This window comes from Cetorhinus maximus, chromosome 3, assembly GCF_964194155.1.
Source record: "Cetorhinus maximus chromosome 3, sCetMax3.hap1.1, whole genome shotgun sequence".
Taxonomy (NCBI): domain Eukaryota; kingdom Metazoa; phylum Chordata; class Chondrichthyes; order Lamniformes; family Cetorhinidae; genus Cetorhinus; species Cetorhinus maximus.
The window spans coordinates 104,084,293-104,098,253 of NC_135881.1; the positions used below are offsets into that span (position 1 = coordinate 104,084,293).

At 40.8% G+C, this 13,961-nt stretch overlaps 1 protein-coding gene across 4 annotated transcripts in view; it reads left to right on the forward strand.

Moving 5' to 3' along the window:
- The window catches only part of mios (missing oocyte, meiosis regulator, homolog (Drosophila)), a 68,716-nt gene that overhangs the window by 37,184 nt on the left and 17,571 nt on the right, over positions 1 to 13,961 (forward strand). For all 4 annotated transcript variants that reach the window (XM_078538788.1, XM_078538791.1, XM_078538789.1 and 1 more), the window contains exon 7: positions 12,209 to 12,367. In XM_078538788.1, the coding sequence (XP_078394914.1) occupies positions 12,209 to 12,367 (159 nt within the window). The remainder of the gene's footprint in view (positions 1 to 12,208; positions 12,368 to 13,961) is intronic.

Below are 13,961 nucleotides of genomic sequence, written 5' to 3' on the forward strand. Positions count from 1 at the left end.
GAACTTAGAGTGCAACAGTGAGAGAGGGAGGGAAAGATTGGGGCAAAGTGGAAGGGATGGCATAGGCAGAAGGTTGAGAAGAGGTTTGATAGAGGTATTCAAAACCGTAAGGGGTCTGGACAGAGTAGTTAGAAAAATTTTCCCATTGGTGGAAGGATCAAGAAGCAGAAGGCACAGATTTAAGGTAATTGGCAAAGAAGCAACAGTGACATGAGGAAAAACTTTTTCATGCAGCGAGTGGTTAGGATGCCTCATCTGTTTTTGGAGGCAGGTTCACTCAAACGAGGAATTTAAGAGGGAATTGGATTATTATCTGAAAAGGAAGAATGTGTAGGGTTCTGGGGAGAAGATGGGAGTGGTACTAGGTGAATAGCTCCTTCAGAGAGCCAGCACAGACACAATGGGCCAAATGACCACCACCTGTGCTGTAACCATTCTGTTATTCTAATTCATATGGGTGATGTATGCATCGCTGGCAAGGCGAGCATCTGTTGCCATTCCCCAATTGCCCTTGAGCAGGTGGTGGTGAGCTGCCACCTTGAACCGCTACAGTCCTTGTGGTACACCCACTGCTGTTAGGGAGGGAATTGCAGGATTTTGACCCAGTGATAGTGAAGGAATGGCAATATAGTTCCAAGACAGAATGGTGTTTGGTTTGGAGAGGAATTTGCAAATGGTGGTATTCCAGTGTGCCTGCTGCCCTTGTTCTTCTAGGTGGTATAGTTTGCAGGCTTGGAAGGTGCTTTCAAAGGAGCCTTGGTGAATTGCTGTAGTGCGTCTTGCAGATGATACACAATATAGACATGGTGACCCTGTGGTTGGGAGGATATAGGGAGCGGAAGGGAAAGTGGAGTTGAAGCCCAAGTTCAGCCATGATCATACTGAATGGCAGAACAGGCTCCTTGGGCCGTATGGTCATCTCCTACCCCTATTTCTTACGATCTTGTATTTTAATGTAAAAACATCCCAAGAATAGCTGGAAATGAAGAGGCTAAAGAGAGGAAGGGACTTAAAAGAATCATAATCACTAGAGAAAAAGTAATGGGAAAACTAATGTGACTCAAGGCTGAAAAGTCTCCTTGACCAGAAACTGAACTGGACTAGCCATATAAATACTGTGGCTACAAGAGCAGATCAGAGGCTAGGAATCCTGCGATGAGTAACTCACCTCCTGACTGCCCAAAGCCTGTCCACCATCTACAAGGCTCAAGCCAGGAGTGTGATGGAATACTCCCCACTTGGCTGGATGAGTGCAGCTCCTGCAATACTCAAGAAGTATCATATTTTTTATTCATTCATGGGATGTGGATTTTGCTGGCTAGGCCAGCATTTATTCTTCATCCCTAATTGCCCATTATTATGGAGGTAGTAGCAGGATATTTAGAAAATCATAATACAGTTAGAGGGTGGGGGGGCGGGGGGAGTCAGAATGGCCTGCATACTCCTAGTCTTAAAAGAAGTGGCTGCGAAGATCATGAAAGCATTGGTTGTAATCTTTCAAAATTCCCTTTGATTCTGGAAAGATCCCAATGGATTGGAAAACTGCAAGTGTAACACCTCTCTGAGAAAGGAGGGAGAGAGAAAGCTGAAAACCAAAGCCCAGCTATCCTAACATCTGTCTTTGGAAAGATGCTAGAATCCAATTTTTAAAAAATCATTGACGGGATGTGGGTTTTGCTGGCTGGGCCAGCATTTATTGCCCTTGAGAAGGTAGTGGTGAGCTGCCTCCTTGAACCACTGCAGTCCATGTGGTGTAGGTATACCTACAGTGCTGTTACGGAGGGAGTTCCAGGATTTTGACCCCAGCGACAGTGAAGGAATGGCGATATATTTCCAAGTCAGGATGGTGAGCGACTTGGAGGGGAACATCCAGGTGGTGGTGTTCTCATGTATCTGCTCCCCTTGTCCTTCTAGATGGTAGTGGTTGTGGGTTTGGAAAGTGCTGTTGAAGGAGCTGAAGAATTCCTGCAGTGCATCTTGTAGAGGTACACATTGCTGCTACTGTGCTTCGGTGGTGGAGGGAGTGAATGTTTTTGGATGTGGTGTCAATCAAACAGGTTGCTTTGTCCTGGACGGTGTCAAGCTTCTTGAGTGTTGTGGGAGCTGCACTCATCCAGGCAAGTGAAGAGTATTCCATCACACTTCTGACTTGTGCCTTGTAGATGGTGGTCAGGCTCTGGCGGGTCAGGAGGTGGGTTATTCGTTGCACAATTCTTAGCCTCTGACCTGCTCTTGTAGCCATAGTATTTATATGGCTAGTCCAGTTCAGTTTCTGGTCAGTGGTAACCACCAGGGTGGTGTTATTGGGGATTCAGTGATGGTAATGCCATCGAACATCAAGGGACGATGGTTGAATTCGCTCTTGTTGGAGATGGTCATTGCCCAGCACTTGTGTGGTGTGAATGTTACTTGCCACTTGTCAGCCCAAGCCTGGATATTGTCCAGGTCTTGCTGCATTTGGGCATGGACTGCTTCAGTATCTGAGGAGTCGCAAATGGTGCTGAACATTATGCAATCATCAGCGAACATCCCCATTTCTGACCTTATGATGGAAGGAAGGTCATTGATGAAGCAGCTGAAGATGGTTGGGCCGAGGACACTACCCTGGGAACTCCTGCAGTGAAATCCTGGAGCTGAAATGACTGACCTCGCACAGCCGCACCCATCTTCTTTTGTGCGAGGTATGACTCCAACCAACGGAGAGTTTTCCCCCTGATTCCCATTGACACCAGTTTTGCTAGGGCTCCTTGATGCCACACTCTGTCAAATGCTGCCTTGATGTCAAGGGCAGTCATTCTCACCTCACCTTAGGAGTTCAGCTCTTTTGTCCATGTTTGAACCAAGGCTGTAAAGAGGTCAGGAGCTGAGTATCCCTGGGCATCAGTGAGCAGGTTATTGCTAAGCAAGTGTCGCTTGATAGCACTCTCAGTGACCCCTTCCATTACTTTACTGATGATCGAGAGTAGACTGATGGGGCGGTAATTGGCCAGGTTGGATTTGTCCTGCTTTTTGTGTACAGGACATACCTGTGCAATTTTCCACATAGCCGGGTAGATGCTAGTGTTGTAGCTGTACTGGAACAGCTTGCCTAGGGCTGCGGCAAGTTCTGGAACACGTCTTCAGTACTATTGCCAGAATGTTGTCAGGGCCCATAGCCTTTGCAGTATCCAGTGCCTTCAGCTGTTTCTTCACATCACATGGAGTGAATTGAATTGGCTGGAGACTGGCATCTGTGATGCTGGGGACCTGGTTGGATGTCAAGGCACGTCCACATCCTTGTGGCCCTGTATATTGCATCTCTCGAGGCCAAGGTTCTTCATAGATCCCCTGCAGTTCAACCTGTTGCTGCAAGGAGGCACTACAGGTGGTCTTGGTGATGCAGAGGTTATGTACTGGCAGGAGAGACTTGCTATTTGCAATAAGTTAGCCTGCAGCAGTGGGTTGTGCAACTGCACTTTTATAACATCACCCTGTGGCAAAACCACAGGCAAACCATGCTCTTCTCTACTCTCCATTGAACCAGAGTTGGTCCCCTGGCTTGATGATGTTAAAGTGAGGATTGCACCAGGTTATCTGGTTAAAGATTATGGTGAAATACAATTCTGTTGATGGATCACAGTGCCTCATTGATGCCCAGTTCTGAGATGCTAAATCTATTCAGAATCTACCCCATTTTGCACTATGATAGTGCCACACAACACAGTGGAGTGTCTCTTCAGTGTGAAGACGTTACTTCGTTTTAACAAAGACTGTGCGCTGGTCACTTTGACCAATATTGTCATGGATAGATGTATCTGCAACAGGTTGGTGAGGACAAGGTCAAGTAGATTTAAAGTGATGGGAGAACCAACAGTGACATGAGAAACATTTTTTATGCAGTTAGGATTGGAATGCACTGCTTGAGACTGTGGTGGAGACAAATACAGTTGTGACTTTCAAAAGGGAATTGTATAAGCACCTGAGAAAATGTTCACAGCACAATGGGGAAAGGGTGAGGAAGCAGGACTCCATTTCTTTTGCAGAGAACCAGCATAGACTTGACCAGCTAACTGGTCTAATTCTGTGCTGTAACATTTCTGATTCTTGGTAGGTTTTTCCCTTGTGCTAGATCTCTCACTACCTCAGGAGTCTTCCCACTTGGCCAGTAATGTTGCTGCAGAACCGCTCTTGGTAATGGACTTGAAGTCCCCACCCAGAGTACATTCTGTGCCTTTGTTACCCTGAGTGTTTCTTCTGACAAGTGTTCAAAATGCATTGATTCACCAGCTGAGTGAGGGTAGTGAGTGGTAATCAGCAGGAAGCTTCGTTGCCCATTTTTGACCTGATGCCAGGAGGCTAATGGTATAGCCAGCATTATAAGATATGATTCAGTGAGATGACTGTCAGGCTGTTGCTTGACTAGTCTGTGGACAGCTGTCCTAATTTTGGCGCAAGCGCACGATGTTAGTAGAGACGATTGGCAGGGTCGACTGGGTTGGGTGTGCTGTTGTTGTTTCCGGTGCCCAGGTCAGTGCTGAGTGTTTGGTCTGGTTTTATTCCTTTTTGACTTTTTTGTGGCGGTTTAGTACAACTAAGTGGCTTGCTAGGCCATTTGAGAGAGCAGTTAAGAATCAGCCACATTGCCATAGGTCTGGAGTCACATATAGACAGATTTTATTCCCTAAAGGAAGTTAGTGGATCTCCGAGTTTTGCAACAAGTGGTCATCATTATTGAGACTAGCTTATTATTCCATATTTATTAATTGAATTTAAACTCTACCAGCTGACATGATAGGATTTAAACTTGTATTTCTGCAGCATTACTCCAAGTTTCTGGATTCCATTCTGGTAACAATACCACTACGCTACTGTTTGCAATGTTATGAGACTGAATCTTTCTAGTGTGTTTCGTGGAACAGCTTATTGAACACTTTTTTTTGACCGAAATCTGATATCAATACAGTGACCCCTAGGTGGTACAGCACTTCTGATCTTTAAACAATCGAAACCTACCACCCTCCTTCAGCCCATTTACCCTAACCTTTTGTTTCTTGTCTATCAACCTACTTTGCTATGTTTACTCATGTATGCCGTGAGTGCTTTAATTTTCTAGTAGTTTTCGTGTGACAGCTTATCAAATAACTTCTGAAAATCCAAATATGCTATATTATTTACATTATCCTTACTTTGTTCAAAAACTTCAAGTTGCAAAACATTTTTTATAAAAATGTCCCTGATGAACCCAAATATTTCAATGTTTACTATTTTAATCTTGCATTATAGATTCTAGGAGAGAATCCACAATTGTTATTAAACTCACTGGTATCTACCTGTGCAGTTTATCCTTCTGTTTACATGATCAAGGCTATGGCATTGGCTACCCTCTTTCACACAGCACAATTTGCATGTTTAGAGAGGATTGAATAATCATGGCAAGAACCTCTGCGGTCTTTTATCTCTGGTGCATGCCATCAGGATCTGGCTACTTACCTTGAGTTCTGGTATTTTTGTCAGATAGAGCTGCATTTCTATCTGTTTCTATTCTATCTCCTCCAGTGCACCTGCATTCTTGCTACCACCATCGTTTGTTTTAAAAATAAACAGAGCAGACTGCTTATTTAATAACTGCCACTCCTTCAGCCTGCACAATTAGACTTCCTGCTCCATGCATGAATGGAACTCTCTAGCATGAAGATTACTTTCTACTGATCTGTCAACCTGTTTGTTAACTATCCTGTCTAGTTAATTTAGGCCAGGTCCCCTTTTACCTTACTAAATTTTGCCTTTTTGTAGTTCACCAACCTTCTGCTTTACCCATCATTATTCTGTGTTGTGATAGCTATTTTCCATCCTTAATTTCCAAAAATTAAATAGTGATGTTTGTTTTCCTGTTGAGAAATTCTGAATGTGTTCCCAATTTGACCACTTCATTACCTTAATTCCAGTTTACTTTGGGATAGTTAAAATGTCCAAATATTATTGCCTGTTGTTTTTGTAACTTTCTGTGAACTGTCTGCAGATCTCCTCTGTTAGTGTCAATTTTTCGCAGCCTGTAATGCACACAAAAACATCTTCACATTTTTTAGCTGGGATAGAATCCTTCGCCTATACTGCCACCTCACCCCCCTTTTCCTGTATCTCTTGAAAATGTTATAACTACAAATGTTAAATTCGAAGTTTTACTCTGGGTGGACTATCTATACAAGCAATCAACTACTATGTTATGTCCCTCCATTGTTATTAATGCTTACAACTCTTCAGTTTTATTTTGAATGCCTTGCACATTCACGTGCATATCACTCGATCCTAAGAAACAATTTTTTACTTGTTTATAGAACATAAAACAAAAACTGCAACAGGTGAGTAATTAGTACACTGTCATTTTCTCATTTGCACTCAAACATGCGCAGCCTCCCTTTTTAAGAAAAATTGTGATCCTGATTAACTTTAGTGGAATAAATCCATGAAAATTGCCTCTGAGCTTTATCAAATAATTATGAAAACAGTTGTGCAGCAATTGCTAGAAATGGAAGAAAAATTCAATGTATTTGTGCAATTGACAAGTTCTGATGGATCCTGGAACTTTAGGTACGTTGCACAATCCAAATTTAGCCTAGTGTCACAGCTCTGGACATAAACAAAGCCAAGCTCAGAAATTGAGAGATTAGGCCTTTGAGTTAAAAATGCTAAAAGACCATTCAGTAGGTTCATTTGATGTTACAAATTATATAAATTTTACATTGAAGAAATTTGCCTAAAATCATATTTTAGGCATTAAAAACTTAAGGGGGAAAGAATGTGAAATAATCAAAGAATCTTGTTACATTTGTAGGGAACAATTAATATAGCTCCACTCCATGGTTAAATTATGGACTTATAGAGGAATGCATTTTACATAAAATAAAAAATACCTGGAAAAACTCAGCAGGTCTGGCAGCATCGGCGGAGAAGAGTACAGTTGACTACAAGATTACAGTTGACATTTCCAGCATCCGCAGTTTTTTGTTTTTATCTCTGCATTTTACATAGTTGGTTCCCATCATAACTGGATGTAGGAGTTACTTTAATGGAAAAAATAATGTTAGAAGTGTGATGTAAAGAATCACAACAGGAGGTAACGTTTTGCAGACAAAAGTTTGTGCTGATAAGATTTTTGAAAAGTTGTTAAGATCTGTAGTTAAGTAGCAAAATGGGGCATTTTGGGAACCAAAAGTAGAATTGTACAGAGTGGAGGAGTTTCCCTTCAATGCTGGCCGCGGTGCTACAGTGATGCCACTGGCAAGTGTATGTAATCATGGTTTTACAAGTTTACATAAGCAGTTTTATAGTAAAATGTGGACATGGAAATTTATAATGGGGAAGAGTTGACAGAAATGTGATAGATGAGAGTTTTTGAAAACAGGGAATAGATGAGGAATATATTTATTTATTTTTACTTTATAATCAGATCTGCTGTGATGTTGGTTATTGAGTCAGATTTTTTTAATAAGAACGGGGTGTTATGTCATCCTCAGTAACATCAACACTGGGAGCATCTCTAAGGGCATTGGGAAGGAGATGCAGAATCTGACAATGTTAGAATGGGCTCTTGGGTTCTATTGGTATTTTAAGGGATTTCCAGGGCCTGGGCATGTGGTCTAGTTTTTAAAGGGAACATCTGAGAATTGTAATGAGTACCACAGAAAGGGGTTTCCAATCATTGGAGAGGCCAGCACCTGGCAGTGAAATTCTTTTTGTCATACTTCTAAATCATATTTTCCCACTTTAGAAGCTCCTATCCCCACACTTCTCATGGGAGCCAGCTATGTAAACTGCATTCCACTGTAAGTCCATAAATTGACCACTGAGTGGAGCTATGTTACTTCTTCCTACACCACTTAGAAGGTGTAGGGGAAGTCATGATCTAGAAACCAAAATAGGACCCAAACTGTCCTTGGTCACTTTCAGACAACCATAACTCAATACTTGATCCTCAGTGATTTGGAAAAGGCACATAAACTCCCTAATCCTTACATTTCTATCAGCTCCTGTTGATGTGCAGATTGCTGAGAAATTATGAAAATCGCATATGCTGTTGATGCACAGATATATTTTGAAGTTATGTCCAACTTTTGAAGTAAAAATATTCAATCAAACCCCAGGCTTTTGAAACAGGCTAAAGCCTTGTAGGAAATTTTTTATGAAGGCAAGTCCAAAAAGACAATTCATTGGATAAATTTTAATCATGTTATTGTGAGATAAATAATTGTGAATTTTGTTTAACACATTTTGGGAATTAGATGTTTCAGTTACTAGCAAGAGTGTGATGGGTTTTTTTAGGCTTTTCCTATTATAAAACCTTTTATGAATGGATGCTCGTTATGAATGTTAGAATACAGATTCCAGTCTGTCTATTAAAAATCTTATGTTTGGCAAGTAATTTGATTCCCTGTGCTGTAACTGAACACCAAAAATAACTCAATTTACTGAATGACCCCCAAATAAAGAAATTGCCAACAAAGATTTCACTTTTTGTGACTTTTACTTTAACATGAATCAGGACCAAAGCAAGTTAAACATGAATTAACAGGCAAATGATACTTCAAATAAAAAGGTAGATTTCACTTTAAATAGTTGATATAACAAATATGTCTTACACAACCACAAGTGTTTCCCTTTGTCGTATATGGTGTTACATACCTAAACAGTTCTGCAATATGTTGTTCTTTATTAATGCAAGGTAGGTCAGGAGTCCTATCCAACAATAGCTTTCGCCCCAGAGTTTCATGCGTACGGTTATCATCAGGCAAGACAGACTTCTATAAACCCTCTCTCCCTTGTGTTGCGACAGTCCAGCTGGTGTAGCTCCCTAGTGTTCCTTTTCAACCAAATGCAAATAACGCTGCTGTTCAAGGATTGGCCACTTCTGGTAAAACACTCAGCTCTTTAGGGTTTCTGAGCCTTCCAGGCTTTTAAACCTTTTTAGCCTGATCGCACATTGCCTCCAAGACCTCCTGTATCTATATGCTAATCGTTTTCTGCCTCCAGCTCTACTTTGTGTCTACCGGCTGCACTGCTTCTAGGTCAACGGTCGGCAGGTTACACATGCAATAATATTTCTTATTATCCATGAAAATTACAATTGATAAACTCATAAGAGCTTGAGTTCTTTTCAAGAATTCTTAAAAATAATTTTAGATTCAAGACATTTTAAAGAATTTATGAATTTTCCTTGCTGGGTCAAAGGTTATGACCAATTCCTGTCCACAAATTTTAATTTATGTTTTCATAATTTTTGAGAACACCTTCACAGCAACATTTATAATAGGGAATCTTCCTGTGTAAACAGTTGCTGCTCACTTTTGAACTTGACATTGTTGCCACTTGAATTTTCCACATTATGGGTATTTTCACCTTTTTAGACATTTCACAGAATTGTTACAGTGCAGAAGGAGGCCATTTGGCCTGTCATGTCTACACTGGCTCTCCTCAAAATGATTTGAGGGATTCTTTATCCTATGAACAGGTCATTTAGTACATGCTTCCCCAATTGTTGCACTTCTCTGAACATTTTCCGTTCACTCAGTTTTGAAATGGGAATCTAACCAAACCCCACCCATAGGGCAGAATTTTCAGGAACTACCAGATGTGAGAATGGAAAAAGATGGGGCCGTTGTTGGCTGGTGTGCCGACTTCCTGATGTGGGCTACTTTTGAGAATGTGGCAGTTTCCAGTTGACCTCCAGTTTCCTGTACTGCTGGGGACCAATTTAGGTATTTGAAGGTGGGCATCTGGCAGTCCCCCCCGTCTGTTCTGGGTGTGAGAGCAGTTACATGCTGCCTTAGATGGGGGGGGCAGGGGTTCTGCAAGAATTATTTTTTAGTTAAAGTTTTTAAGCTGTTGAGAGAGCACCTCCATGTTGAAGTGCCCTACCTGCTATCACAGCCTGTTGCTCCTTGAACTGGAAGACCTCTGGCTCTCCAGCTTTAAAGGCCTGCTTGCTGTCCTTAATTGGACAGAGAATCTGACTTCATGCCAATTAAGGGCACCTCTGTGAAAGTCCAAATTAAGTGACTGTTTCCACTCCCCAGGGTGCATTCAGGATCAAGATGCAGTCCCAACTTCTGTTCCCCAACACTGTAGGGAAATCCAACCCATACTGTGTGTTTCCTGGTAGTTTACAAAGAACAAAGAAAAGTACAGCACAGGAACAGGCCCTTCGGCTCTCCAAGCCTGCGCCGATCATATTGCCCGTCAACTAAAACATTTTGCACTTCCGGGGTCCGTATCCCTCTATTCCCATCCTATTCATGTACTTGTCAAGCTGCCTCTTAAACACCACTATCATACCTGCTTCCACCACCTCCTCTGGCAGCGAATTCCAGACACTCACTACCTTCTGCGTAAAAAAACTTGCCCCGCACATCTCCTTTATAGTTTTCTCCTCTCACCTTAAATCTATGTCCCCTATTAATTGACTCTTCCACCCTGGGAAAAAGCTTCTGACTATCTACTCTGTCCATGCCATTCATAATTTTGTAAACTTCTATCAAATCACCCCTCAATCTCCGTCACTCTAGTGAGAACAATCCTAGTTTCTCCAACCTCTCCTCATAGCTAATAACCTCCAGACCAGGCAGCATCCTGGTAAACCTCCTCTGCACCCTCTGCAACACCTCCATATCCTTCTGGTAATGTGGTGACCAGAATTGCATGCAATATTCCAAGTGTCGCCTAACCAAGGTTCTATACAGCTGCAGCATGACTTCCCAGCTTTTATTTTCAATACCCCTGCCAATGAAGGCAAGCATTATGCCTTCCTGACTACCTTATCCACCTGATTCTGAGATTGCTCAACTTCCAGTTTCATTTCTTGCTGGCGTTGCTGCATTCCATCTTGCACATCATAACCCATGATATCTAACCCTGTGACTGCTAGTTTCACCATGACTCCTACACAACTTTTATCCTCTTGCCTTAAGCACCCACACCATCTTCTCATTTGATTCCTGGGATCTATTTTTCGCAGTGGCTATTGTGATTATTTGAACAATTTTAACTAAGATAGCCATTTAGCTCTTTTAACAACTTTATGATCACAAAATCATGGTACTCACTCATTCAGGAATACTGCCTGTGTAACCAGTGAAAATTGGATGGTTTCTGAGAACAAGTTGCTACGGTGGGAAGGGTGAATAAATTTGCAGGTGTATGATCGGCCTTTAATTTAGTGATTCATAGGTGTACTGGATTTTCTATATATTTATTCATTTACTGCACATGTCTACACTTAATTCACTGCTCTTTATTACCTTAGTTTATTAATTTGTTATTGCCTGCTGCTCTATGAATTCAGTGATTTCTTGGTGCCTGCTGCCTATTTGATTCATCAATTGTGTAGCACACCTAACTGCCACCAGTTCATCAATAATCTTTTGATATCAGCTAGTTGTGATGCATGTGGTTTGTCTTGGTTTCAGCTTTCCTATTCCGATTGTACGGTGTCAAAAAAATACTTGTAAAATAGGTTTTTCAAGTTTTCTTGTTTTCTGTGTTATTGCAGCAGCAGTTTCTGCCTTCTATTTTAAATATATTCTTTGTCTATGTTATCTCAATGTTCCCAGTGGTTGAAAAGTGTTTTTAGTGAAATGCCAGGGAAGATTGCCTAATTGCGTTTCCATAGCAGGTTCTCATTGTGCTTTGTTGGCATGGGTTCTTCATTATGAAGGCATAACTGAGGAAGTGAAGTTTATAGATATGAAGTCTACAAAACTTTTAGTATTGAAATAAGTTTGTGAACTTCATGTTCTTACATTTACAAAATAATAATTACCATGGTATGTTTGCACAATTTGGAGAAGTCATGAACATGATAAGTTTTATTTCTTTTCCAACACATGGCATTCTTATCCAAAATATTGAACAAATGTAACTCTGTAATGTTAAAAATTGAAATGATCCTGTTTCTTATATATATTGACAAACAAACCTGTTCTTTAGATCAACAGAAAATGCTGGGAAAACTCAGCAGGTCTAACAGCATCTGTTGGAGAGAAAAAAAGCAGAGTTAATGTTTCGAGTCCTTATGACTCTTCAGAGCTCTAAATAAGAGTCATACAGACTTGAAACGTTAACTTTTTTTTTCTCTCCACAGATGCTGTTAGACCTGCTGAGTTTTTCCAGCATTTTCTGTTTTGGTTTCAGATTTTCAACATCTGCAATATTTTGCTTTTATCTTACTGTTCTTTAGATCCTTCGGTATATTGACAAGCTAACTAATGAAATGAAAGAAGCTGGAAACTTGGAGGGAATCCTATTAACAGGTCTGACAAAGGATGGCATTGACCTAATGGAGAGTTATGTGGATAGGACTGGTGATGTACAGACAGCAAGTTTCTGTATGTTGCAGGTAGGCCAAACAAAATCTGTGGCAGTAACTGCTGTTTTATGTTTTTTTTATTTCTGTTGGAGATTTTACATGAGACTTCAGGGAAAAAAAGTCTTGGTAGATTGTTCAAAATGCTTACTACCATGCAAGGAACTGGAACCAAAGATATAGTTGAGGCTGGGGGGTGGTTCAGGGTGCAGGAGAATTGAATTTTAGCACTAGAGATGAGTTAAATATCCATTCTTCATCCTTAACTTGTATGTATACAATACCACTACGAAAGGAAGTTTGTCTACCACCAAACTGTTGGTCCTACATTTAAAAGACCATCTATTTAAATTATAGCTTTGATACCACAGCTTAACAATACTAAAACTTGATATTTTACCAGAATATTTAATAGTAATGAAGAAATAGAAAATATATGAAGGAGCCTACCCTTCACTCGTGCAGTATGACCTATTCTGATTAAACAGCGATCATACGATCATAAGAAATAGGAGCAGGAATAGGCCTTTTGGCCCATCAGGCCTGTTCCACCATTCAATAAGATCATGTCTGATCTGATTATGGCCTTAACTCCTTTGATTAAAAGTCTGTCTAACTCAGCCTTGAATATATTCAATGACCCAGCCTCCACTGCTTGCTGTGAAGAGAATTCCAAAGATGAATGAACCTCAGAAGAAACCTCTCCTCCAGCACCACCTTAAATCGGAAATCCCATAGTTTTAAACTGTGCGCCCCAATTCTAGATTCCCCCATGAGAGGAAACATCCTCCCATAATCTACACTGTCAAATCTCCTCAGAATCTTGTGTTTCAAGATCATATTTCATTCCTCTAAACTTCAATGAGAATAGGCCCAAGCTGTTCAACCTTTCCTCCTAAAGAAACCCCTTTAACCCAGGCATTAGCCTAGCCTTCTCTAAACTGCTTCCAATGGCAGCTTATCCCTCCTTGTGTAAGGAGATCAAAACTGTACACAGTACTCCAGGTGTGGCCTCACCAATGTCCTGTATAGCTGTAGTAAAACTTTACTACTTTTATACTCCATCCTCCTTGCAGTAAAGGATGACATTCCATTTGCCTTCCTAATTATTTGCTGTACCTGCATGTGGATTCATGTACATGACTTATGACCGATGCAGTTGGTACAGCAGAGTTATTTTTTAAAAATCACAGAGGGAAACTTTAAACAATTGTCATAACCAATAATTTTAAGTGTTATGTTTGAGATGCGACTGTAAACTCAGGAATCAGACCACTAGTTCTCAAGGTTTTACATTAAACTAAACGAAACTTTATTAATTTATATAGGTTAAAATATATGTGCACATGGCTACAACTTAGTACTATCATAACTTGTAACAAATTCCTAAACTATTCTCCATTAAGGCAACAGCAACCCATTGACTTAACCAAACACCAGGCAAAGCATTTTCATCTTAAAAGTTCAAAATGAGGTTCTTTTTACTGTGGAGCCAGTTGGAGGCTTGCAGCTGCCTTTTGATCTTGCATTGCCTCTGCCTGCACACCCGAAAACTACTGACGTTATACCTACCACCACTGATTGAATTCAAATTCTCATTGTCTCACCAGCCTCTTTCAACTTTAAT